The sequence below is a fragment of the Oncorhynchus nerka genome, linkage group LG20, assembly GCF_034236695.1.
Source record: "Oncorhynchus nerka isolate Pitt River linkage group LG20, Oner_Uvic_2.0, whole genome shotgun sequence".
Taxonomy (NCBI): domain Eukaryota; kingdom Metazoa; phylum Chordata; class Actinopteri; order Salmoniformes; family Salmonidae; genus Oncorhynchus; species Oncorhynchus nerka.
The window spans coordinates 22,099,332-22,127,154 of NC_088415.1; the positions used below are offsets into that span (position 1 = coordinate 22,099,332).

Sequence of the window (27,823 nt, forward strand, 5' to 3'; positions counted from 1 at the left end):
GTATTGCTTGTTACCGAATACTACTGTTGTACATTTAATATCTACTAGCCGATTTCGTCGCATTTGCACAAATTCTGTCATGTTACTGTGGTCTTTTTAAAAGTCAATAAATATGTGTGTAGAGTGTACATGTTTGTTTCACTGTAGATCTGTTTAAGACCTCCTAGAAACACCTAATTTCATCCCACAGCATTAATTAATAAACTGTGTAGAAGCTGTTTAGCCATAAGTAAATGCCTTTCATAAAGCGGCTGTCATGATAAACCTGAATCTGAAAGTACCTTTAGGATCTTTTCTTTGGGGTTCTAATCTCCCCGTGTGTACATGCACTGAAAATCCTTAGGCTGGAGCCATCTGGAAGCTCTGTGCCTGTACATATAAAGAGAACTCAATAGGAAACTAGGCTGAGAAACATTATTTAGATGGCTGTTTAATTGTTGTTTAAAGCCTGAAATGGACACAATGCCCAAAGGACCTTGTTTCTAACACACACACACACCCACACACATTCCTTGTTTCTCACACACACCCACACACACACACACATATTCAGGTCTTAAAAATGGCTTGTTCTGGACATTTATAATGCCTATGTCCCAGCGCTATCTATACCCCCAGACATTCCTGCTTCATAGATAACAACCATAAGGGAGATAAAACTGGGGGTGGAGGGGGGGCATGGGCCCCAAAAGTTCAAACACCCTCTAACACATGACCACACGAACAGGGGGGGCGGGGCGGGGGCACATATTCAGTACACGTCATCAGGTCATAAGGTCAGCAATCAATCAATTTTGACACATGCCGTATCCTATTACTCTCTGCTGTACATAGTCTATCGGTAAATAGCCCACCCATTTTTACCTACCTCATCCCCATACTGTTTTTATTTATTTACTTTTCTGCTCTTTTGCACACCAATATCTCTACCTGTACATGACCATCTGATCATTTATCACTCCAGTGTTAATCTGCAAAATTGTAATTATTCTTCTACCTCATGCCTTTTGCACACAATGTATATAGACTCCCCCTTTTTTTTCCTACTGTGTTATTGACTTGTTAATTGTTTACTCCATGTGTAACTCTGTGTTGTCTGTTCACACTGCTATGCTTTATCTTGGCCAGGTCGCAGTTGCAAATGAGAACTTGTTCTCAACTAGCCTACCTGGTTAAATAAAGGTGAAATAAAAAAAAAAAATAAAAAATATATATAATAAAACAGGGTAGAGTTCAATTAGTTATAGTTCTATTTAAATGTAGATATTGTTTAGTCATTATTCATAAAATTCCTAACAATCCACCCAACAATCACTTCAACAGTTAGAGCCTGTCGGCATTCGTAGCATTTGGGTAACAATCCAAGGTGTCCTCAATGTCTGCTAAGAATGTCTCTGTGTTGTTTAGCTTAACTGGGACGGGGTCAAAGATGCGGAAGCTTATGATGATTTTGTCAAGACGTTCCACGTCAAGTGCGCGGGGAGCATCTGCACCCTCCTGTGGGGACTTGTGGGCCGAAAGGCCAAAAGGAAAAGCCAAGCTATGGTTGTGTTGGCGAGGAGGCGCCATGTCACTGTGGGCTGAATAACCAAGAGGAAGAGAGGGACCCCTAAGAGAGGTGAAATCTCCTGTCGTCTACATTCCCTCGTTCCCTGAAATCCAGTTGTGAGCTACAGTGCCTTGCAAAAGTATTCATCCCCCTTGGCGATTGTCCTATTTTGTTGCACTACAACCTGTCATTTAAAATAATTTTATTTGGATTTCATGTAATGGATATACATAAAATAGTCAAAATTGGTGAAGTGAAATTAAAATAATTACTTGTTCAGAAAATTTTAAAAAACAACAATGATCTCAAAGATAACCTGTTCTGAAAGGTCCCAGATTCTGCAACACCACTAAGCAAGGGAACCACCAAGCAAGCGGCACCATGAAGACCAAGGAGATCTATAAACAGGTCAGGGACAAAGTTGTGGAGAAGTACAGATCAGGGCTGGGTTACAAAAAATATCAGAAACTTTGAGCATCCCACAGAGCACCATTAAATCATTATTAAAAAATATAAAGAATATGGCACCACAACAAACCTGCCAAGAGAGGGCCGCCCACCAAAACTCACAGACCAGGCAAGAAGGGCATTAATCAGAGAGGCAACAAAGAGACCAAAGATAACCCTGAAGGAGCTGTAAAGCTCCACAGTGGAGATTGGAGTATCTGTCCATAGGACCACTTTAAGCCGTACACTCCACAGAGCTGGGCTTTACGGAAGAATGTCCAGAAAACAGCCATTGCTGAAGAACAAAAATAAGTAAACACGTTCGGTGTTCACCAAAAGGCATGTGGGAGACTCCTCAAACATGTGGAAGAAGGTCTCTGGTCAGGAAAATGCTATGTCTGGCGCAAACCCAACACCCAACACCCATCATCACCCGAGAACAACATCCCCACAGTGAGGTGGCAGCATCATGCTGTGGGGATGTTTTTCATCGGCAGGGACTAGGAAACTGGTCAGAATTGAAGGAATTATGGATGGTGCTAAATACAGGGAAATTCTTCAGGGAAACCTGTTTCAGTCTTCCAGAGATTTGAGACTGGGACGGTGGTTCACCTTCCAGCAGGACAATAACCCTAAGCAGACAGCTAAAGCAACACTCGAGTGGTTTAAGACATTTAAATGTCTTGGAATGGCCTAGTAAAGGCCAAACCTCAATCCAATTGAGAATCTGTGGTATGACTTAAAGATTGCTGTACAGCAGCAGAACCCAGCGAACTTGAAAGAGCTGGAGCAGTTTTGCCTTGAAGAATGGACAAAAATCCCAGTGGCTAGATGTGCCAAGCTTATAGAGACATACCCCAAGAGACTTGCAGCTGCAATTGCAGCAAAATGTTGGGTGAATAGTTAAGCACACTCAAGTTTTCTGTTTTTTTGTCTTATTTCTTGTCTGTTTCAAAATAAAAAATATTTTGCCTCTTCAAAGTGGTAGGCATGCTGACCAATCAGAGCCGGCATGGAATAAATCAAGGACTGAGAGGATGGCTAATTCTTCAGTGTCTTTGACAACATATTGCTCTGTTTCTAGGGAGCTTTGAAAGAGCAGAAACCCTCATGTGAAAACCAGTTTTCAGGGTCATGTGGGTTTATTGAAGTGAGTTGCTTTACCCCTTTCATGATATAAATTGTGAGAGTGCTAATACACACATACATGTGTTCACAAAAGAAAATCCAACCCACACACTGGAAAGAAGAATTAGAATCCATTCGAAGAAAGAAGTATTAGAGCAAGTATATGTGTGCATGTGAAGCAGAAGGAGGGTGGTCACTAACATGGGAATAAAAGGATATGGAGGGGGTGGCTTGACACAATACATCTGTGATGTCACTATGATTGTAGTAACCAGAGAGGGAGAGATAAAGGGAGAGTTCTGAACTTATGTAGCAAGAAGTGGAGGTAGGATAGGAATGTGAAGCTGGGTTGGAAAATCTAAACCAAAGCAGGAGAGAAAAAACATTGCCTTTAGTGAGGGAAGAGAAAGGAACAGGGGAAGGAGAAAGAGAAGGAACGCTTGGACAGAGACAAGAAGAGACTGAGAAGACTGGCCAAACAGGACACTACTGAATTCCATTCAACATGGAAAATGTGAGTCTCTAGCTTTTTTGTTGTTGTCAAATGTTCTGTGCCAGTAGCTGATATATCTTATGATTTTATTTACATCTTTCAACATTTTGAGTGTAATGTGACATTTTTTATTTTCTCTGCTAACAAATTGGTTTGTCTTACTGCAGATTGATTTCTATTGTTTATTTGTGCATGATGGTTCTGTAATTTAACATGAATAAATGTGACTGTGGTGAACATTAAGTTCATTAAGGGTCAAAAGGAAGTTGTCATAAAGCAGAAAGTTGTTTGTTATTCAAAGTTTTTACTGACACCAATGCAAATATTATGAAATGTATTCAAATGTACATTTTACTATTCGATAGAATCGAAGAGATTGTTGCCTGACCTATTCCAACTATTCAATGAGACTGACAAACGTTTTACCTAAGTCTGAATGGAGGGAATTAAGTTAAGCGCCTGTAAATGGAACCTAATTCCCTTTTTATCGACTTTTCGCTCTACGTGTATTCTGACCTTGAATTTAAGCACGAGAGTTGTGTTTCCGAGGACGTACGGCTCTCGACCTTCGCCTCTCAGGAGTCCGTACCCGTACGGGAGTTGCAACGATGAGACAAGACTGTAACTCCCGCTATTGGTTTGCGGTGGATATCAAATAAATTAAGGTGTGGCTGAGGTGTGTTTACACACAACCCGTATTCTGACCTTGACTTAATTCCCTCATAATTCCACCACCTTTACGCGATGAAACGATTAATAAGTAGAACAACATCTGCTTTCCTTTTTTCCCCGATAGAAATAACACCATTCCCCATGCACTGTAATTTACAAATTGGTATGAGCTACTGATAAGAGCTAGGTAAATGGGTAAACCGTTTGGGAAAGGAGATTATAAATGACAAATGTTTTAAATCGATTTTACCATATGATTGCTGGAGACAAACGTGAAACTAGTTTTATGGCAGCAAACTGAAACATATCAACACATCCCCTTTTCCACAGTGAAGTTTATGAAATGCTGGCTTTATTAACTTACAAGGATGACATTTGGAGACCCAACCTATAGGCTTCTGTAGCCATTCACAAATTATAGTATATTGCCAACCCTACCGAGTTGATTTTTGATTTCTAAAATGTTTTCATTATATGCCAGGACCTTTCACTGTATTGTGAGCAATTTGTATCATGTTAAATATTAGCCACTAATCGGTAGCCAAAGTCCAATGTCCATAAGCCTACATTTATAGCTGTCACTTTAGTGTTAGTTTCCTTATATTTTGCATCATTCCATTCCATTACATACAGGAGTTTATTCAGCGCGCACAAAGTAACCAGGCCTGCAAAGCCCATTACTGTAAGTCTGAATACCAACTACTGAGAAATGTGTCATTGATCCCCTAATATTCTGAACCATTCTCTCCATATATTCTAGTGAGTCTTTCAAGAAAAATCAAATGAAAGGTACACCAAATTTAAAGGGATGGATTTAGATCAATTCAGTGAAAACTCTACTGAATGAAAACTCCAATCGAAAATGTGTTAGTCATCAAGTGGGAGGGTTTTCAGAAGTTTATTCAGCATGCACAAAGTAACCAGGCCTGCAAAGCCCATTATGCACCTGCATAAGGTAACTTGACCAACTACTGAGAAATGTGTCGGAAAGGTTTGTGTAAGAAATGCCTAATTTCCCAAGTCTAAATAGAACCCATAGCGCTTGTGCTCGTTTTGACCTGTGTACAGATAAATTCTTAACCCAAAAAAGATCTACCTGTAAAGACAATATGCTATGCCAGGAAACCTGCAGGCCTTTTCCCCTTAATGTAACATATCCAGCTTCTTACTTTTGCAGAGACAGGATAAAATTGCCTGTTTTAAACCTATTTGTATGGACCACGTGTCAGGAACATTATTTTTGAGAATGTGAGAACTTGGCTTTAAAGTTCCAAATAGTGTCAGCGTCAAGTCTGCTCCTGATCCACCTCTCCGGTGCTAGAGATCACCAGTTCACTCCTGACTATGCACACCTGCCACCATCATTATGTGAGCTTTATCATGGGACTCACCTGGTGCACTTTATTATGGGACTCACCTGGACTCCATCACCTCATTTACCTCCCCTATATCTGTCACTTCCTCAGATTCTTTCCCGAGTCAGCATTGATGTTATGTTTCTCCTGTCCAGACGCTGTTCTTGCTTTGTTCATGTCTATTTATTAAATCCACACCCTGTACCTGTTTCTCGTCTGTCGGTACAGTCAGCTATTTTTATCTAGTACTCTTTTGAACATGACAACATGAATTGGCGTATTTAGAGCACTATCTTGGTAGAGAACATTGAACAAAACAAAGCTATGGCAACAACTTAATTTTAACAAATGCAGATATAACCTTATGGTCATAGTCAGCTAGTTGTACTTTACAAAGTCATCATGACTGTATGCAGTCTATAATTTTCGGTACTTTGTCTTTTGACAAGGGAACTGGCAAGGAACTATATGTTGAAAATGGGATCTCTTGTCACCTGGAGAATATGCTTGAATGAAGCAAGAATATTAGTGAATAGTTGATTATTGTAACTTTCCCTGATAATATCTCTCTGATCAGAGGTGGACTGTGTTGTAACAGATGGAGCTGCCACCTCGACCAAAACTCTTTGGCTTCCATGGAGTCTCCATGATCCACCATTTCACTGACAACTGGGAGAACATACAAAACTTCCAGGCCAGGCCAGATGATATCCTCATCGCCACTTACCCCAAAGCAGGTCTGTGTTTGTGTGTTGCCGACATTTCGTAGGGATAAATGGATGACCAGAGACGCAGCTCTTTGACATGCCTCTCTCTCCCTCATTCTCGCTCCCCATTTCTCCATACTCCCTCCCCCTCTTTCTCTCTCCCAGGTACCACATGGGTCTCCTACATTCTAGACCTGCTGTATTTTGGTCAGTCAGCCCCTGAGCGTCAGACTTCACTGCCTATCTATGAGAGGGTGCCTTTCCTGGAGAGTGACTTCCATATTCTCCCTCCAGGTTAGAATACAACCCTGATATAACTCTACACTGAAGCCTTTATCTTGATTATACATCAATAAAGTGTGAAGGGCACTGTGTACTCTATAAATAACTGATCAGATGATAATGACTGCACTTACAAGACACATCCGAGTCTGTGTAGATCAAATCTTTGACATACTTGAATACAGAATCTGGAAAACACCATGCACTATACCAAAGTCCTTATCAACAGGCTTTTTACTGTCAAAGTTGAAGGCTCATTTTCATGGCTTGAAATCGTATACTGTGAGAAGTTGTGCCAATCACATATTCCAGCTACATGACAATAAGCAGTTTTACTGGAAAGTCATCCTTAACTCCAAAAAATTACCGAACCAAATCCTCACCCCTCTGTACACACAGGAACAGAGCTGGCAGACAAGTTATCCACCTCTCCTCGCCTCATCAAGACTCACCTCCCAGTCCAGTTGGTACCCAAGTCCTTCTGGGAGCAGAACTGTAGGGTACATTATATGTAACTCTCTGCTTGTTGTCTGTGTAGTCTGTGAATCTGACTTTGCTCATGTCTGCTGGTGTAGCATATGGTTAACATTTATGCGTCCTCAAACCTCCTGGGCTGCTTTTTGACCAGTAAGTGGACTTAATTAATGACCCAATGGAGGGCAGCATAGCATTACACAGTACACTAACGATCTCAAACATTTCCAGAACCAGCTTGGGACTCCTTGTGGACTGTGAAGACTCTTTAGAGAAACAGTCTTTGTAAAAAGTTATTGTCCTAATTTTTCGCTTTTCCATTTCATTGTTTGTTTTAAATATACACTTACATCAATTCATGTTGTAACTGCAATGATTTCTCTCTCTGCAGATAGTGTATGTGGCCCGTAATGCCAAGGACAATGCAGTGTCTTATTTCCACTTTGACCGTATGAACCAGGCACAGCCAGAGCCAGGAGACTGGAACAATTTCTTACAGAGATTCATGGATGGAAAGAGTGAGTGAAGGAGAGAATGAACTAGTGAATGAATGAGTAAGTGAACAAATACATTATAATGAGTAAGAGGGAGAGTACTGATGCTGTGATTCTTTCCTATGTATATCTCTCTAACATCCTCATGTCCACATGGCTTTTTTCCCTCAGTGGTGTTTGGTTCCTGGTACGACCATGTAACTGGCTGGTGGGAGAGGAAACAGACTCACTCAAAACTCCACTACGTTTTCTATGAGGATATGGTTGAGGTGAGTAGAATTACCTCCTGTGCCATAAAGGTTCTGACCTCTTTGCAGATTATGTAGCTCATTAACGTATATAAAGGTAGTGTGTATATCAGTGTTATATTGATCATCTCTAGCATTAGCTTTCAGTGAGGCAAGAGTACAGTGTGTTTTCCTGCAGGATATGAGGAGAGAGCTGGACAGGCTGTGCTCCTTCCTAGGTTTGTCTCCTTCAGCAGAGGAGAAGGAGAAGGTGAGAGGAGGAGTGCAGTTTGATACTATGAAGAAGAACAGCATGGCCAACTATTCCACCCTCCCAATCATGGATATCAAGATCTCTCCATTCATGCGAAAAGGTAGACCTTTCTATTTCTCCCCATATGTCTTTCTCTCTGCCTCAAACTTTTCTCTGCTCACACCCTCTGTCACACTCCAGGAAAGGTTGGTGACTGGAAGAACCATTTCACTGTGGCCCAGAGTGAACAGTTTGATGAAGACTATAAGAAGAAGATGAAGAACACCACCGTACAGTTCCGCACTGTAGTCTAGGGGTTGTGATCAGGTTGACTGGTGCATATGCATCTCAGCTCTGGAGTCATGGTGCTGAAATGTACAATATGCTGATACCATCTCTACTGTATAAATAAGAGCTAATGATGTGTTGGGGTTAAAAGTTGTGGATGTTTTTTATATGCTTTTGTATGTGTGCATGTCACAGAATATTGTGTAATTCAACTAAAGAAAAATAGCAGTGCAAATATCACATCTTTTAAAGCTGCCTTCAAATTCATACAGGTGATTACATTGAGAAATAAGAAACGCCTACTAATCACAAAGCTATAATTCTGATTTAAAGTGTGACATAACCTAGAGACTTGTTTTGTTATAACCAGCATGTTAGACATTGTCAAGCTCTCCATCCACTCTAAGCCTTTTGTTCCTGGAGGCTGTTGCCATAGTGATTACCAAAACAATTACAAGTGCAATGAGGAATACAAAGGCTTCGCCCACTGACACTGTAGATGATTCAGGATCATTTGGCATCTTAGATGATGCTGGATTAAATTCTGTTAGATTCTCAGGCATCATCCATGGTCCAGCTCTTTCACTCATCACTGCCACAATTTGTGTCCATCATGCTCACCGATGGAGGTGGCAATTGGATTGACAACTGTGACCATGAGAACCCAACCGATTGAGTACAATACAGAACCTGGCACCCATTGCTAATAGCAGCGAGGTGCTGGCTGAACTGTGGGGGACAGCGCTTTTGTCCCTCTGCAAATTGACTGACTTGCAGCTGAATAATCTCCCAAATGGTACTGAATGTAGCAGCAGTCTTATTACTGCTTTGGCAAATCTTCAGGCCGTTGGACAGCAACTTCAGAGGGGACACGTTTGGGGGCAGCGCCTGGCTTTGGTTTGGGGATTTGGAAGAGATGGGCTGAAAAGCCATCCAAAGAGGGTTGTAAGAGGGCTGATAAATACTATTCATGCCAGTCTCTCTTGGCTAAGAGTTTAGGAGAGACTGACTGCATCACTTATTTTCATAGTCAAATTACACACAGAGCTGACACACACACTTACCCCACCAGGGGTCTTTTCACAGTCCACAGATCCAGATCAAATTCAAGAAAGCGTACAGTATTACATAGAACCATTATTGCATGGAACTACATTCCATCTCATATTGCTCAAATAATCCACAAATCTGGTTTCAAAAAACAGATAAAGCAACACCTCACAGCACAATGCCTCACCACTCTTTGACCTAGATCAGGGCTGCCCAACCCTCTTCCTGGAAATCTTATAACAGATCTCGTCCTCCTCTTCTGAGGAGTAGCGAGAAGGATCGGAGGACCAATGCGCAGCGTGGTAAGTGTCCATAATGTTTATTCAAAACACAACAAAACAATAAACGTGAATAAATGAAACAGTCCCGTGTGGCAACAAGCACTGACACTGAAGACAAACACCCAAAACTCAAAAGTGAAACCAGGCTACCTAAGTATGATTCTCAATCAGGGACAACGATTGACAGCTGCCTCTGATTGAGAACCATACTAGGTCCGAACACAGAAATCCCAAATGATAGAAAAACGAACATAGACAACCCACCCAACTCACACCCTGACCATACTAAAACAAAGACATAACAAAGGAACTAAGGTCAGAACGTGACAGAACTACTGTCCTGTAGGTTTTCAGTCCAACCCTAATTTAGCAGTTCTGATTCAGTTAGCTAAGGTCTTGTTGAGCAGCTAATTAGTAGAATCAAGTGTGTTAAATTAGGGTTGGACTGAAAACCCACAGAACGGTAGATCTCCAGGAAGAGGGTTGGGCAGCCCTGACTTAGATAGTTTGTGCGTATGCATTGATATGTAGGCTGTGTGATTTTAATAATGTTTTACATAGTTCTGTCCTCTGTATTATATCATGTTTCATGTTTTGTGTGGACCCCAGGAAGAGTAGCTGCTGCTTTTCCAACAGCTAATGGGGATCCTAATAAAATACCAAATAATACACTCATTTTGATTGGAGCCCTCATTTCGTACCTCAGACCATAAAAGAGTTGAGTTGTACGGGTCATGGCATGTTTAAGAATCCCTGTCTGGGTACTCCTGGGCCAGGGATTTTACAGAGTGGCTCTGCATCATCAGAGAGTTCAGGGCAAATTTGGTACTTGCCACCTGCCATGACTGGCATGTGCGGGTCAGGTTACTGTGGATCACAGTCCTACAGAGAGATCTCTCACCACCGCAGAGGGGGAGAGGGATTGATGGGGGGGTTATGACACCACACTCCCATTGTAAATCGTAAAACAGCAGACACATCTTTTGTCCTCTCAGTGTGGAGGATTGGAATGTGCCCCAGAGAATTTGCCATAAAGACGGAAACACCCCTTTGTGACCCGGGGGTATAAAACATGTGAGTTAAGAATTTACATATCACACTAAAACGGACCACAGCTGCATTGTGATCTAATATAGTCGCACAAACGCAACACGAGGAAGAGGACAAAGAAACCTATTAACAGGCTACGGTTGATTACTGTATCTAAGAAGGGGAATTCAAGACGAACCAGCCAGTTATTCTCTTCAAATCATCGGTTGTCTACACGGTCCTCCTATTCAAGCTGGGAGGGTCGACACGGCTGATTAGCCTCCTCAGAAGTCCACTCTCACAGAACGAGTGCAACGGAACAGACCACTAAGAGAAAGGACACTGACATCGTGTGGACAATCAGAGACTTACAAAATTAATTTGACCTTTATTTAACTAGGCAAGTCAGTTAAGAACACATTTTTACTTCCAATGACGGCCTAGGAACAGTGGGTTAACTGCCTTGTTAACTGCCGGTCAGAGTGTCAGATTTGTACCTTGTCAGCTCAGGCAGTCGATCTTGCAACCTCTCTGTTACAAGACCAACGCTCTAAACACTAGGCTTCCTGCCGCCCTATATATAGCTTCACCAAAGCGGTTAAGTATCTCTCCAGACCAACGGTGTATTTCTTTGTTCTCCGCGCATTCCGGTCAACATCGTGAAACATATCGCAGAAATGTTGAACGTGAGACGTCACTTAGTAAACCTGTTCCATTGTTGGAGGGAACTTTTCTTGTGCTGGGAAGTGGAATTCCTACACAAGTGAAGCTAAGCATTGCACCAAGTGCTAAGCTAACAAAAGGGGGAGCAGACATTTTTGTTTTCCCCTTTGTTGAAAGTGAAATCCCGAGCCGGGGGGGAGTCCCATATGATTTCAGCTTGTGCTATCAGTGACCTCTGGTGGTGAAGAATCAGCACACAATGCAAATAGTCCGGGTAGCCATTTGATTACCTGTTCAGGAGTCTTATGGCTTAGGGGTAAAAACTGTTGAGAAGCCTTGTCCTAAACTTGGCACTCTGGTACTGCTAGTGAACATGACTGGAGTGTTAGCTTGGGGGTAAAAACTGTTGAGAAGAACAGTCTGTGACTGGAGTGTTATGGCTTGGGGGTAAAAACTGTTGAGAAGCCTTGTCCTAAACTTGGCACTCTGGTACTGCTTGCCATGCGATAGTAGAGAGAACAGTCTGTGACTGGAGTGTTATGGCTTGGGGGTAAAAACTGTTGAGAAGCCTTGTCCTAAACTTGGCACTCTGGTACTGCTTGCCATGCGATAGTAGAGAGAACAGTCTGTGACTGGAGTGTTCGACAATTTTTTAAGGCCTTCCTCTGACACCGCCTGGTGTAGAGGTCCTGGACCTCTGCACAGCAGGACAATAACCTAAAACACAAGGCCAAATATACACTGGAGTTGCTTACCGAGATGATACTGAATGTTCCTGAGTGGCCTAGTTACAGATGAGGACTTAAAACGGCTTGAAAATCTTGGGCAAAACCAGAAAATGACTCTCTAGCAGAGCTTGAATAATACAGTTGTCGGAAGTCTACCTACACCTTAGCCAAATACATTTAAACTCAGTTTTTCACAATTCCTGACATTTAATCCTATTAAAAATTCCCTGTCTTAGGTCAGATAGGAACACCACTTTATTTTAAGAAAGTGACATGTCAGAATAATAGTAGAGAGAATTATTTCTTTCAGCTTTATTTCTTTCATCTCTTTCCCAGTGGGTCATACGTTTACGTACACTCAATTAGTATTTGGTAGCAGTGCTTTTAAATTGTGTAACTTGGGTCAAACTTTTCGGGTAGCCTTCCACAAGCTTCCAAAAATAAGTTGGGGGAATTTTGTCTCATTCCTCCTAACAGAGCTGGTGTAACTGAGTCAGGTTTGTAGGCCTCTTTGCTCGCACACGCTTTTTCAGTTCTGCCCGCAAATTTTCTATAGGATTGAGGTCAGGGCTTTGTGATGGCCACTCCAATACCTTGACTTTGTTGTCCTTAAGCAATTTTTCCACAACTTTGGAAGTATGCTTGGGGTCATTGTCCATTTGGAAGACCCATTTGTGACCAAGCTTTAACTTCCTGACTGATGTCTTGAGATGTTGCTTCAATATATCCACATAATTTTCCTCCTCATGATGCCATCTATTTAGTGGTGCAGCAGTCCCTCCTGCAGCAAAGCACCCCCACAACATGATGCTGCCACCCCCGTGTTTCACGGTTGGGATGGTGTTCTTCGGGCTTGCAAGCCTCCCCCTTTTTCCTCCAAACATAATAATGGTCATTATGGCCAAACAGTTCTATTTTTGTTTCATCAGACCAGAGGACATTTCTCCATTATATATTATATATTTTTTTAGCTAAACAGGTGGCGCTCAAAACAATTGGGGCTCTACCCCACCTGCCCTGAATCAAGGGTCGACACTGATGCAGTCACATTCTTAAGACCTGTAGAGTGCATTAGATAATGAAGGGAGTTCTATATTGTTGTGCGAAATCGAAGTGCCATATGCGCCAAATAAACAATCAATCAAGCTGACCACAAACAATCAGACAATCAAGCTGACCACAAACAATCAGACAATCAAGCTGACCACAAACAATCAGACAATCAAGCTGACCACAAACAATCAGACAATCAACCTGACCGCAAACAATCAGACAATCAACCTGACCACAAACAATCAGACAATCAAGCTGACCGCAAACAATCAGACAATCAAGCTGACCGCAAACAATCAGACAATCAAGCTGACCGCAAACAATCAGACAATCAAGCTGACCGCAAACAATCAGACAATCAAGCTGACCACAAACAATCAGACAATCAAGCTGACCACAAATATTCAGACAATCAAGCTGACCACAAACAATCAGACAATCAAGCTGACTGCAAACAATCAGACAATCAAGCTGACCGCAAACAATCAGACAATCAACCTGACCACAAACAATCAGACAATGAAGCTGACCGCAAACAATCAGACAATCAAGCTGACCACAAACAATCAGACAATCAAGCTGACCACAAACATTCAGACAATCAACCTGACCACAAAAAATCAGACAATCAAGCTGACCGCAAACAATCAGACAATCAAGCTGACCGCAAACAATCAGACAATCAAGCTGACCGCAAACAATCAGACAATCAAGCTGACCGCAAACAATCAGACAATCAAGCTGACCACAAACAATCAGACAATCAAGCTGACCACAAACAATCAGACAATCAACCTGACCGCAAACAATCAGACAATCAACCTGACCACAAACAATCAGACAATCAAGCTGACCGCAAACAATCAGACAATCAAGCTGACCGCAAACAATCAGACAATCAAGCTGACCGCAAACAATCAGACAATCAAGCTGACCGCAAACAATGAGACAATCAAGCTGACCGCAAACAATCAGACAATCAAGCTGACCACAAACAATCAGACAATCAAGCTGACCACAAACATTCAGACAATCAAGCTGACCACAAACAATCAGACAATCAAGCTGACCGCAAACAATCAGACAATCAAGCTGACCGCAAACAATCAGACAATCAACCTGACCACAAACAATCAGACAATCAAGCTGACCGCAAAAAATCAGACAATCAAGCTGACCACAAACAATCAGACAATCAAGCTGACCACAAACATTCAGACAATCAACCTGACCACAAACAATCAGACAATCAAGCTGACCGCAAACAATCAGACAATCAAGCTGACCGCAAACAATCAGACAATCAAGCTGACCGCAAACAATCAGACAATCAAGCTGACCGCAAACAATCAGACAATCAAGCTGACCACAAACAATCAGACAATCAACCTGACCACAAACAATCAGACAATCAACCTGACCGCAAACAATCAGACAATCAAGCTGACCACAAACAATCAGACAATCAACCTGACCACAAACAATCAGACAATCAACCTGACCACAAACAATCAGACAATCAACCTGACCGCAAACAATCAGACAATCAAGCTGACCACAAACAATCAGACAATCAAGCTGACCACAAACAATCAGACAATCAACCTGACCACAAACAATCAGACAATCAAGCTGACCACAAACAATCAGACAATCAAGCTGACCACAAACAATCAGACAATCAACCTGACCACAAACAATCAGACAATCAACCTGACCACAAACAATCAGACAATCAACCTGACCGCAAACAATCAGACAATCAACCTGACCGCAAACAATCAGACAATCAACCTGACCGCAAACAATCAGACAATCAACCTGACCACAAACAATCAGACAATCAACCTGACCGCAAACAATCAGACAATCAACCTGACCACAAACATTCAGACAATCAACCTGACCACAAACAATCAGACAATCAACTTGACCGCTAGACTACAGTGTGGAACTGTACGGTGGTGTTCTTCATCTTCTTCCTGTAGTCTTCATCAAACTGTTCACTCTGGGCCACAGTGAAATGGTTCTTCCAGTCACCAACCTTTCCTGGAGACAGACAGACAGACAGACAGACAGACAGAGCGTCAGCAGTTTAATGTTTATTTCTCTCTCTCATTCACACACAAACACACCTTTGCGCATAAAGGGAGATATCTTAAAGTCCATGACTGGGTTGGTGGAGTAGTTGGCCATGCTGTTCTTCTTCATTATATCAAACTGCACTCCTCCTTTCACCCTCTCCTTCTCCTCTGCTGAAGGAGACAAACCTAGGAAGGAGCACAGCCTGTCCAGCTCTCTCCCCGTATCCTGTAGGATCGCATACACACTGGATGTAGAAACAGCTAACCTCCTAGAGCAGCAGTTAGAATGGCTCTTGAGAATATGTGTGCACTGAGCTCATTAGATGCATCTTAATAATACTGTAACACATATCCAGCATCAGCATTCTACTCACCTCAACCATGTCCTCATAGAAGAGGTAGAGGATTTTGGAGTGAGTCTGTTTCTTCTCCCACCAGCCAGTCACATGGTCGTACCACGAACCAAACACCACTGAGGAAGTGCAGAGTAGACAAATTCATAGTGTGAATGGGGACTATTATCACTTGCTCATTCAATCACTCCTTTATTCTCTCCTTCACTCACTCTTTCCATCCATGAATCTCTGTAAGTAGTTGTCCCAGTTTCCTGGCTCTGGCTCGGCCTGGTTCATACGGTCAAAGTGGAAATAAGACACTGCATTGTCCTTGGCATTACGGGCCACATACACTATCTGCAGAAAGAGAGAGGGATATTGCATTTATATATAGTGGTTATATAGTGAAGGAACATAGAGAACAAGTTACAAATACTGTACCCTGCAGTTCTTCTCCCAGAAGGACTTGGGCAGCAGCTGGACTGGGAGGTGAGTCTTGATGAGGCGAGGAGATGTGGTTAATTTGTCCAGCACCTCCACCCCTAGGACAAACAATATAATAATGCTAAATAATGTTTGATGGATATTATCACTGTTCGGAAGATTCTGTCATGATATTAACTACTTTATTTACTGCTTTGAAGACATCAGCAATTTTTTACAGAGAAATGACAAAATAGTAGAGGTATAATTATGTTTTCCAATGCTCTATTCTAACCTGAAGGATAAAGAGGAATGAGCAACTCCAGAAAAGGAACTTTCTCAAAGATGGGTCTCTGACGCTCAGGGGCTGTCTGGACAAAATACAGCAGGTCTAGAATGTAGGAGACCCATGTGGTTCCTAAGAGAGGAATACAGATAGGGTAAAACGTACACAGTCATTCATAAACCCAAACACAATCTTTAATGAAACATCAATCTCAGACAGAGAGACCTGCTTTGGGGTAGGTAGCGATGAGAATGTCATCTGGTCTGGCCTGGAAGTTCTGTACATTGTCCCAGTTGTCAGTGAAGTAGTTGGTCATGGAGACTCCATGGAAGTCAAAGAGTTTTGGTCGAGGTGGCAGCTCCATCTGTAAAAGTGGGACATGTATTCGATCAAGGATCACCACAGTATTGTTTATGCTTGGATATATTAAGTGATCTGGATGGTTGTATTATTCAAACATAGAGAGGAATATTGCTCCATTGATATGATCGCCTACAAATGTTAACAAAGACTAAGTCTTAATATTTCTCAAATTATGACAGTTAAAACTACACGTACTACACGTGAAAGCAATTCCTACAAACCAAAATAATTGACTTACCCTGTTCTTTCTGAGTAAGTTACCTCAGGGTGAATGCACTGCTTACAAAATGACTCCTATTTTATTCTCTGTGCTCCTCCTTTCCTGTCTCCTCCCCCATTCTCTCTTCATTCTTTTACTCTTCAGGGTCGGGTTTGTTTTGGATCTACTCCAGAGTTGAAGGGCTTTTCTGCTCTCCCTCACAGTATTTCATGTCAATACTAAATCACCAGGAGGCACTGACACTACCAGAAATACACCACTGGGTGGCAGCTGACCATTGTAATGGCTGCTGGACACAGGATTGAGCCAACAAACTTTACCTAAAGTTTACCATATGCTTCCCAGTTGAAACAGTCCACGCATATATTATGACAACATTTTGTGACATTTTTGTACGTTTTGGTGTTCAACACCGTATGGTGGGTTTCTTCACGGCTATTCAAGCAAACATTTTTTCTTGAGGTTAGACGTTTTTCTGTGATTGGTCAACAGTTGGGAGTTTTTTATTAAGTGCTTGTCATTCAATGTCAGAAGACTAGTTTTCATGCAAATTTTCACTTGAGAAATACTGCACCAAATCTCTTAGTTAGATTACTCAACTAAGACCTCCTCGGCAAAAACTTCCAAATTAATTACAGATTTCTTGAATGATCTTAGATCAATTCTCACTATTTTGAGGAAATGCACTGGCTGTGTTGTTGACAAGCCGCCTCAAGAGATACAAACGGTAAATATGCCACGTTTTTCTTGTTTTTCATGTGAATGGCGTTTGCTTCACCTTGCCAAGTTCTGCTAGGAACAAACCCAACCTATGTGTGCGGATGCCTTTACACACCTGACCGGACCTCAAACATACTCAATCACCCACCTTCCATCAAAGCACACACATACACTTACTCACCTGATAGGCTACTGAGTGGGCAGTGTCCTGGGGTAGATAGTGTCTTTGTCTTTTCTTTGACCTCAAACTTCCTGCACAGTCTTCAACACACTGTCTAAATGACTTTTCAACAGTGTGGGTGTGTCTAACTCTTACCTGACCAAAGACTAGGCTGCAAAGTGTGTGCCCGTGCAATGTGTGAGGCGTGTACACATCTTTCACCTACTGCACCAACCTTTGATCACCCAGTTGCTTGTTAGACGACCAAAATCAATACAAAAATATACTCTGTAATGTTACTTGGTAAGGAGGTTTGGTGAGGAGGTCAGATGTCACAGGTAAATGTTCATACAGTAGTTGAGGAGATCCAGAGTAAATCCACCTTTAGTAAGGTATGTGTTAAGGTTCTCACAGGCATAATGAACAACGTGTGTATGTGTGTGTGTGTGTGTGGCGGGGGGGGGGACATGGGACATTTTGTTAGTCCCCACAAGATCAAATGTTAGTTCTATGGGGTTTAGAAATAATGTTAGGGTTAGAATTACATTAAGGTTTAGGGTCAGGAGCTACAGTTAGTTTTAGGGTCAGGTTTAGAGTTAGGCTTTTGGGTTAAGGTTAGGGTTAAGGATAGTGTCCCCACAAGGTTAGCTGTACAAGACTGTGTGTGTGTGTGTGTGTGTGTTGACACCATCATTCACAACGTTCTTTTGGAGAGATTGGAAACCCTAATACGGCTACATGGACAAGTTATTGCCTGGTTTAGATCTTATCTGTCTAAAAGAGAGAGATATTCTATACATTCTACATATTCCACCCCTTGGTGATGCCATTCGGGAACAAAATGTCAACTTTCACTGCTAAGTGGACACACAGCTGTACATTCAGATGAAATACTGTGAAGCCATAAAATTGTCTACCCTGGAATCCTGTGTTTCAGACAAAGGGAAGTGGATGGCAGCAAATGTTTAACTTTTACACTCGGACAAAACAGAGATGCTCTTTCTAGGTCCCAAGAAACAAATGGATCTGCTGTTGGATCTGACAATCTTGATGGTTGTACAGTCGTCTCAAATAAAACTGTGAAGGACCTCAGCGTTAATCTGAACCCTGATCGCTCTTTTGATGAACCTATCCAGGGCAGATTTTTTCAGTCTTTGTAACATCTATAACTTTTTGCCCCAAAAGGATGCAGAAAAGCTCATCCATGCTTTTGTCACTTCTAGATTAGACTACTGCAACGCTATACTCTCCGGCTACCCGGAGAAAAGCACTACATAAACTTCAGTTATTGCTAAATACTGTATGTCTGCTAGAATCTTGACTAGACCCCAAAATGTTATCATATTACTTCAGTGCTAGACTCTCTATGCTGGCTTCCAGTTTAAGCTAGGGCTGATTAAGGATTTACTGCTAACCTACAAAACATTTCATGGACTTGCTCCTACCTATCTCCGATTTGGTTCTGCCATACAGTGCATTTGGAAAGTTTTCAGACTCCTTAACTTTTTCCACATTTTGTTACGTTACAGCCTTATTCTAAAATTGATTCAATCGTTCCCCCCCCCCTCATCAATCCACACACAATACCCCATAATGACGAAGCAAAAACAGTGTGCTTAGGTTCGCTGTCCTATTGAAAGGTGAACCTTTGCCACAGTATCGTGGAAATTCCTACTGAGAGAGACTGTGTCATTTCTTCAAACAATCATCTTTATTTAAATGCCAGAGATGTTATCATCAAATGCCCAGACTGAGTTTGATATAAATTGTCTTACGCTGGCTCATAGCACTTATCAAATCAAATCAAATGTATTTATATAGCCCTTCGTACATCAGCTGATATCTCAAAGTGCTGTACAGAAACCCAGCCTAAAACCCCAAACAGCAAGCAATGCAGGTGTAGAAGCACGGTGGCTAGGAAAAACTCCCTAGAAAGGCCGAAACCTAGGAAGAAACCTAGAGAGGAACCAGGCTATGTGGGGTGGCCAGTCCTCTTCTGGCTGTGCCGGGTGGAGATTATAACAGAACATGGCCAAGATGTTCAAATGTTCATAAATGACCAGCATGGTCGAATAATAATAAGGCAGAACAGTTGAAACTGGAGCAGCAGCACGGTCAGGTGGACTGGGGACAGCAAGGAGTCATCATGTCAGGTAGTCCTGGGGCATGGTCCTAGGGCTCAGGTCCTCGGAGAGAGAGAAAGAAAGAAAGAAGGAGAGAATTAAGAGAACACACACAGGACACTGAATAGGACAGGAGAAGTACTCCAGATATAACAAACTGACCCTAGCCCCCCGACACATAAACAACTGCAGCATAAATACTGGAGGCTGAGACAGCCTGTTAACGCCATGGATCTGTTCATTGTCACTCTTCCTATGCTTCTCAAAGTGTGTGGCCCTATCACAACTCAGGATATGACCCAGTTGCAGCCACAGGAGGTGGATAGTACAGTTCTCATAATATGTATTATACAAGGGGACAGGCCAGGGCAGGTCGAGGTCAGGCAGGTCATTAATCCAGGGCAGAGTCAAAGAGGCACACAACAGCAGGCAGGCTCATTGCAGGCAGAATGGCCAGTAGTCCAGGGCAGAGTCAATGAGGTACAGAACGGCAGGCAGGCTCAGGGCAGGCGGAATGGTCAGTAGTCCAGGGCAGAGTCAATGAGGTACAGAACGGCAGGCAGGCTCAGGGCAGGCGGAATGGTCAGTAGTCCAGGGCAGAGTCAATGAGGTACAGAACGGCAGGCAGGCTCAGGGCAGGCGGAATGGTCAGTAGTCCAGGGCAGAGTCAATGAGGTACAGAACGGCAGGCAGGCTCAGGGCAGGCGGAATGGTCAGAACCGGGAAGACTAGAAAACAGTAACTAGACAGACTCGAAAACGGGAAAACACACTGGTAGGACTTGATGGGACAAGACGAACTGGCAACAGACAAACAGTTAACACTGGTATAAATACACAGGGGATAATGGGGACAAATGGGAGACACCCATTGGGGGGTGGAGACAAGCACAATACAGATGCAATAGATCAAGGCGTGACAGGTCCTCACCCCTTGGCCGCTCCAACAGTGGGCTTCATGAGTGTCGCACAAAGCTGGACAAACGGGTATTGGAGGTGATTTACATGGGACGGGTGATGAATTTCACCTAATCACAGAGTCCACTGACCACTAAGGATGGAATGTACCGTATCTTACCCCAGATGAGGTCTTTGATGTCCCTATGAAGGTGTTTGGTTTCCAGACCAACTCAGAGATCATTGAGACATGAGAGAGAATAAAGTAGACGGCGCGGGTCAAACGTCTGATTTATGACCCTATGAGGATTCCAACCTATTCCAACCTGAGGATTCTACTGTTAAGATATCCACAGACAGCGGCCCCAAACCCCTTTATCATGCAAAACCCGGGAGTTTTTCTCCTGCATGAGAAAATGGCTTAAGATAAGGCTAGCGCTCTGTCAAATTGAACAGGCCCTAAGTGGTACAACTCTGCCAGGATATGCAATGGAAGAACTTGTGTGCGTGCGCAGTGATTTGAAGGCCCTAAGAATCGCTTCAATGGCGTATAGCCCCGGCTCCAAAGTGACAATTTTAGCATGTGAACAATTTGGTAGTACAAATGCGGCAAAGTCTGTCAGTTCACATGTATTTTCCAAAGCCTGCAAGGATGTAAACTTTTTATGCCCGTATTTAGCTTTAAATGGATTGATTACCCTATATTCATAACCCTGATAAATAAGCTGGACAGTCTTTTCCAAAATCGAGAACAATTAGGGCGCTGGCCGCGTCTATCCTTTAGACATACCCAGGATCTCCATGCCAGACGTTTGATCTATCCCTGGAGTGAAAACTTACGGAGCCTTGACGGAGCGTGTGTGGGATATCCTGCAAGCAAGAGAGCCTGTCTTGACGCGGGTTAATTGGAGACAGATGGAGGTCAGGGATAACCAGCCCTTTATCTGTAATAAATGAATAGTAAAATTGTTTTGGATTAATTATAAGATGTTTTAAAAAGGTCTGTACTAAATATTATGAATTAAATAAATGGTTTTAAAGAGGTATCTCACCTTTAATGTCACAACTGCTTACAGATTTACAGGCCTTGGGGTGTCATGTTTCAATTTAGTGTTTTTCGTAACAGTAGGCCGAACGACATGTGCGGTTGTCCAGACCTACTGAACAGTTATAACACGAGTGCCCCCCCTTTCGGGTGTAGCTGGTATGGCAGGATGGACACACATATGGTGCGCCTAAAAACGCTGTGATGTTAGTAATAGCATAATAGCGGGTGTTTTGCACATAAAAGTACAGAATCTGAGGATGAGGTTGTGGGTTGTTTTGGAATTTGAAGAGAGCTGCATTAGCTCTACTGTGGTACGAAACACAATCTTGATGTTCAGAAAGTTTTCAAATTGGACTATGTCCAAGAAAGCCCCCGCATCCTGTATACCTAGACCCACGGCCGTTTGGAGCTCTCTAGCCTTGTGTAACACCGCTAGATCAGTACACCCAGGGTTGAGTAAATGTGCTAAGCTTATTGCAAAGCATAGCTTATTACCAGGATTGTGAACGTTTATGAGATATGCCCTTTTTATTGCTTATGATTTCTGATTGTATTAGGCTATCTAGTTTCCTTCTCTGACCCACGCCACCCAGGGGTTGATGTATTATTTGCACTACAAGCTCGAGGGTCCTATCAGCTATGATGGATAAATTAGATTGAACAAGTCGTTCCAGCAGGGCTATAAATTGTTCAAGATCTGCTTCGCCATTGGGTAAAATAAGAGATACAGTGTTATGCAGGCTATCTCCACAAATGTCCTACTGTAAGACATCACGAGGTTCACCATAATCTCTTGCCCTGTCTAACAGTTCGTTCAGAGTATCCAGGATCATCACATAAAACATTGCATAATCAAGATTCTGATTCACCCATGTGAAATTGAAAAATTGTCGAATCTCTGTATTGCAGAATTTAATTCGGTACACAACCCAAACACTTCTATCAATACCATCTCCCCCGCCTCATTAATTAGACAATTTTACAATTCCTCAAAACCATCGTATTGCGTTTCAGACTCTTCGGACATGGGCGTTAATGGCGGGGTTTGTGGGGGGTCCGATGTAGAAGATCTTATGCTCTCATTCATCTGGTTAATTATTGATATGAGGGCTTCAGGAATCTGGGATAACAGTTTTTCATCGGTCGTCCCTGACTCATTCATCTGGTTAATTATTGATATGAGGGCTTCAGGAATCTGGGATAACAGTTTTTCATCGGTCGTCCCTGACTCATTCATCTGGTTAATTATTGATATGAGGGCTTCAGGAATCTGGGATAACAGTTTTTCATCGGTCGTCCCTGACTCATTCATCTGGTTAATTATTGATATGAGGGCTTCAGGAATCTGGGATAACAGTTTTTCATCGGTCGTCCCTGACTCATTCATCTGGTTAATTATTGATATGAGGGCTTCAGGAATCTGGGATAACAGTTTTTCATCGGTCGTCCCTGACTCATTCATCTGGTTAATTATTGATATGAGGGCTTCAGGAATCTGGGATAACAGTTTTTCATCGGTCGTCCCTGACTCATTCATCTGGTTAATTATTGATATGAGGGCTTCAGGGATCTGGGATAACAGTTTTTTATCGGTCGTCCCTGACTCATTCATACGATTAATTATTCTATGAGTTCGGCGGGAATCTGGGATAATATGTTTTCATCTATCGGTATTATGTCTGTTGCCCCAGCCTCATTCATATGGTTAATTATAGCTTGGAGTTCGGCCGATATCTGGGATAACAGGGTTTCAACTGTCTCAATTATGTCTGTTGGCTCAGCCATTTGGATAATTAATGATGTGTTTTCTTGTGGTATTCTGGAAGGATACATGTTACATATATGTTTTTAGAACCTGTATTTGCGTTTTTTAATCGGATTGCTGTTTAACAAACGTGGCATTGTTCTATGCCAGAAGGATAGATCCTGACGGTATTGTTGCTCGAGTAAAGCCCCCATTCGTTTGGGGAGCAAAACCTTTTGGGATTTTAGAGCCCTGGAAAAGGCTGTGCAAAACTAGCTTGTTCTATTTCAGGTTTGGGTGTTTCCACCAAAGAATTGGATTGGCTGAATCAAGAAGGTTGGCCGCCTCCCGTAATAGCAGGTTGTCTACCTCTGAAATGTCATTTAAAACAGTGAAATCCTCCGGTTTCGGTGTTTTATTGTGAATGTCCGGTCGTGTGCTCTAGGTGTGTATGGGGTTCTGTGCTGTTATATGCCGGGGAGAAGTCTGAAAGAAAATAATACATACCAAATAGGTTATTAAACATAAAATATATTAGATAAAAAATGTCAAATACATTTCAGGTATAATACTACATATTAACAATACAATTAAATTACCTCAGATTTTTTGACGAGGGCTGTTCTGACAAATCGCGGAAACCGGGGACTCTTGACTTTTTTCACCAGGTATTCCAGATTCTGCCGGACCTGTCTCGTTGGAGTCTGAAAAAACATTTGTCATTGTTTTAACATATTCAATCATCAAAAAATGTATATATAATAAAATATGTATAACTAATCATAATATATATATATATATAATGGCTTCATACCGTGTACATGTAGCGCCATTTCTTGAAGCAGTAAATTCCCTGCCAGGTAGCACTTTTCGGGAGGGGGTGATTCTGCGCAAGTACGAGTTCTGCATTGATTGTTTGGGTCTGGAATATGGAGCGAGCGGGTGGAGGTTCCCGGGGGAATACGGTTCTCGGTGTGTTTGAAAAAACGTTTGTACAGAACGGGAGAATAGCATATGTGTCATCTTCTCCGCCATAGTCGTTCAGAGTACATAATGCTGTTATCCTTCTTGGCGGTATGTCAGCTGTAAACACAGAAATAGCTTTTAATATAGAGTGCACACTTTGTTTTTAATATATAAATATTCTTATGTATTTTATTATTGGACTTACATCTACAATAATGTGATGGAGACTGGCTGCATGTGTGTTGCTCCTCTGAACCCACTTCTTTGTCGCATGACCTGCACCACTCAGTTTGCCTCTGCTTTACATCAAAAAGAGACTGCTATGGGACATGGCACAGGCAGCAAAATATTGTGTAGAGGACTTCCAAAGGGTGTACTGTTTAAAAAAAAAATAAAAATCTAATTTTTCTTGTGTTAGAATAGATTTTTGATATGTTGTATATAGTTATTTGCACTGTTGTATATAGTTATAGGTAATTTCACCAATTCGGCCCACCTTTGGGAAACTTGTGGGACACCTGGGTGACTTCATGCTAAATGTCATGTAGCTCACCCATTCCTGAAGTTATGTCAGAAACTTTGCACACCTACAGTTGCCCTCTTGTGTTATCCATCAAAAGTATCTCAGCATCCTGACTGTGTGGCTATTCTAGCCCTTTCATGCGTGAGTTCCAAATATCTCTAACGGTCGCCCCAGCGTGAGTTTTTTTATGCATGTGATGTTAGAATGTTCTCTCCATTCCAGAATGTGATTGATACGTAACAGTACATTTTATCTGCGCTGCCCTCAAACTAAAGCACGCAGCCTGTTTATATTTATAGGTTGTTTCAACTTCAATTTCAAATGATTTTATTTTCTAAAAACAGTTTGAATTTAGGTGTGTTCCGCCTCATTCATTCACATAAAAAGTCATTTTTACTTTTGCGGACAATTACATTTTTTGGGACATTTCTGACACGGACAAAATTCCCCAAGCACTTGCCAATTGTTTGTGCAGTTCACGTCTGCAGACATATGCTCATCTCCAGTCAGAACAGGATCTGCACATGTGTTCACATTTTCCATACCACATTTCTATTGTAGAGTACTGTATGTATGGAGCATAATATATTTGTGTATATTCTTCATTACCGCAGACACGAGGTAATACCAGGAAGTAGGCCAACTCGGAACAGGGGACACATGTGAGTTGCACAAGACGTGGGGAGCAGAGCTTTTTCTTTTCGTTCATGTATTGAATACAGATTGCCCAGTCTACAATTTGATAGATTAACGTTTAAAAATACCTAGCGTTGTATTACAAAAGTAGTTTCAAATATTTTGGCAAAGTTTATAGGAAACTTTTGAAATACTTTGTAGTGACGTTGCGTTTTTCTAAGCTGTTTTTTTTATGGATCAAACTCTTTATAAATGGACATTTTTGATATATATGGATGGAATTAATCGTACAAAAGGACCAATTGTGATGTTTATGGGACATACTGGAGTGCCAACAAAAGAAGCTCGTCAAAGGTAATGCATATTTTATATTTTATTTCAGCATTTTGTGTAGCGCTTGTGTTACGAATCCCTTTTGGCCCGACAGTCTAGGGGGGGGATGGTAGTGAGACCCGTAACATAACTCATGCAAATTATAATTGTGACAAAGTTAGTGAGAATGAAATAACCACGACAACTGAAATCTACCGTCAAACTCAAGGTTTATTGTTAAACACACGGTAATTGGGGGGGGGCAGGAAAAGGGGCTGAGCTGGACCCAAGGAAAGAAACAATAAGTATTCAAAAACACCCCTAAGCTAGACTAGCCTACTTTAACAATAGCTAACTAACCAACCAAAAATATAGTGGGTGGTCCGCCCAGTTCTAACTAGTGTATTTAACAAAGTCTACCTACGGGTAGTCTATGCCCATGGGCGACTTGTCTTGGTTTCCCCTTTTCCCACCAGCAATCAAACACAAACACCATAACCAAAAACAATACTCACAGGTGATGACAAAGTGCTATGGAGGTGCTCAAACAAAAGAGAGGTTAATACACAACGAGCGAGTGAAACACAGAGACCTACAGACATGGCATTTACAGAGCGATTGAGCTCCAGAGCAAACAACTGATGGGGTTTTTAAACCAAGGGAAAGGAACTGTGATTGGGTAGGAAACAGGAGGAGGTGTGTCTTCTGATTGATGATTGATTGTTGACTGATTGGGGAGTGATGATTTTCACCTGTGAGGGGAGAAGGAGAGAAAAGAACACAGGATACACACACAGACACAGGATACCTGTATCCGTAACAGCTTGCTACGCTAGCCCCTTTGTTTACTGCTAGTGAGGATGGCTGCAGGCTATCAGATAATAGCTTCATATGCTTTCGTCGGAAAGCATTTTAAAAATCTGACATGTTGGCTGGATTCACAACGAGTGTAGCTTTAATTGAGTATCTTACATGTGTGATTTAATGAAAGTTTGACTTTTATAGCATTTTATTTGAATCTGGCGCTCTGCATTTCCCCTGGAAATTGGCCAGTTGAGATGCTAGCGTCTCCCCTATCCTCAAGAGGGTAATTAACCTTTTCGGGATAGGGGGCAGCATTTTCATTTTTGGATGAATAGCGTGCCCAGAGTGAACTGTGAGTATAACAGAACGCATATGGCAGGCGAAAACCTGAGAAAAATCCAACCAGGAAGTGGGACATCTGAGGGTTGTAGTTTTTCAAAGCTTGGCCTACCAAATACACATTGAGATATGGATGAGGTTGCACTTCCTAGGGCTTCCACTAGATGTCAACCGTCTTTTGAAACTTGAATGAGGATTCTACTATAAAGGAGGGGCTCATGAGACCTCTTTGAGTCAGTGGTCTGGCAGAGAGCCTTGGTCTCATGACGCGTGCTCCCGACAGTGTTACTTCTCGTTCCAGAACATTATTGATGTTTTATGTTGAAAACATCCTAACGATTGATTCCATACATCGTTTGACATGTTTCTAAAGGACTGTAACGGAACTTTTCGAATTTTTGTCTGGATGAAGTGCCTGCGCCTCATGAAGATGGATTACTGGCTGGACACGCTAACAACAAGTGGCTATTTGGACATAAATGATGGAACTTTATGGATCAAATCAGTCATTTATTGTCAACATGGGATTCCTGGGAGTGCCTTCTGATGAAGATGGTTATTTATGGTTGTCACGTCCTGACCTTTTTTATGACTCTATTTTAGTTTGGTCAGGGTGTGATTTGGGGTGGGAATTCTATGGTTTTGTTCTATGTTTTGTATTTCTGGTT

The 27,823-nt window shown here is 42.0% G+C and overlaps 2 protein-coding genes and 1 long non-coding RNA gene across 8 annotated transcripts; 1 reads left to right on the forward strand and 2 right to left on the reverse strand.

Annotated features, from left to right (window-relative positions):
- The first annotated feature begins 3,377 nt into the window (after nucleotides 1–3,377).
- On the forward strand, nucleotides 3,378–10,375 carry LOC115102060 (cytosolic sulfotransferase 3-like). Of its 5 annotated transcripts, XM_029621609.2 has the most exons (9): nucleotides 3,378–3,638; nucleotides 4,923–4,971; nucleotides 6,243–6,381; nucleotides 6,517–6,645; nucleotides 7,033–7,133; nucleotides 7,499–7,625; nucleotides 7,773–7,870; nucleotides 8,028–8,202; nucleotides 8,283–10,375. In XM_029621609.2, coding segments are annotated over exons 1-9 (933 nt in total). In that variant the 5' UTR covers nucleotides 3,378–3,636; the 3' UTR covers nucleotides 8,396–10,375. The 5 variants fall into 5 exon arrangements, with proteins under 5 accessions (XP_029477469.1, XP_029477467.1, XP_029477470.1 ...); XM_029621607.2 differs by having other exon boundaries at nucleotides 8,028–10,375; XM_029621611.2 differs by lacking the exon at nucleotides 4,923–4,971 and having other exon boundaries at nucleotides 3,379–3,638.
- A 4,647-nt stretch (nucleotides 10,376–15,022) lies between these two features.
- On the reverse strand, nucleotides 15,023–17,871 carry LOC115102063 (cytosolic sulfotransferase 2-like). Its single transcript, XM_029621614.2, has 8 exons — nucleotides 17,786–17,871; nucleotides 16,527–16,665; nucleotides 16,311–16,433; nucleotides 16,034–16,134; nucleotides 15,823–15,949; nucleotides 15,632–15,729; nucleotides 15,309–15,483; nucleotides 15,023–15,222 (listed from the first exon to the last, which is right to left on the reverse strand). Exons 2-8 carry the CDS (start codon nucleotides 16,663–16,665, stop codon nucleotides 15,110–15,112), a joined length of 876 nt encoding a protein of 291 aa, XP_029477474.1. The 5' UTR covers nucleotides 17,786–17,871; the 3' UTR covers nucleotides 15,023–15,109.
- A 1,591-nt stretch (nucleotides 17,872–19,462) lies between these two features.
- On the reverse strand, nucleotides 19,463–24,806 carry LOC115102064 (uncharacterized). Of its 2 annotated transcripts, XR_010460141.1 has the most exons (5): nucleotides 24,747–24,806; nucleotides 24,390–24,658; nucleotides 24,175–24,279; nucleotides 21,836–24,061; nucleotides 19,463–21,727 (listed from the first exon to the last, which is right to left on the reverse strand). It is a non-coding gene; the product is annotated as an uncharacterized LOC115102064 (long non-coding RNA). The 2 variants fall into 2 exon arrangements; XR_010460140.1 differs by having other exon boundaries at nucleotides 19,463–24,061.
- Nucleotides 24,807–27,823: the final 3,017 nt, after the last annotated feature.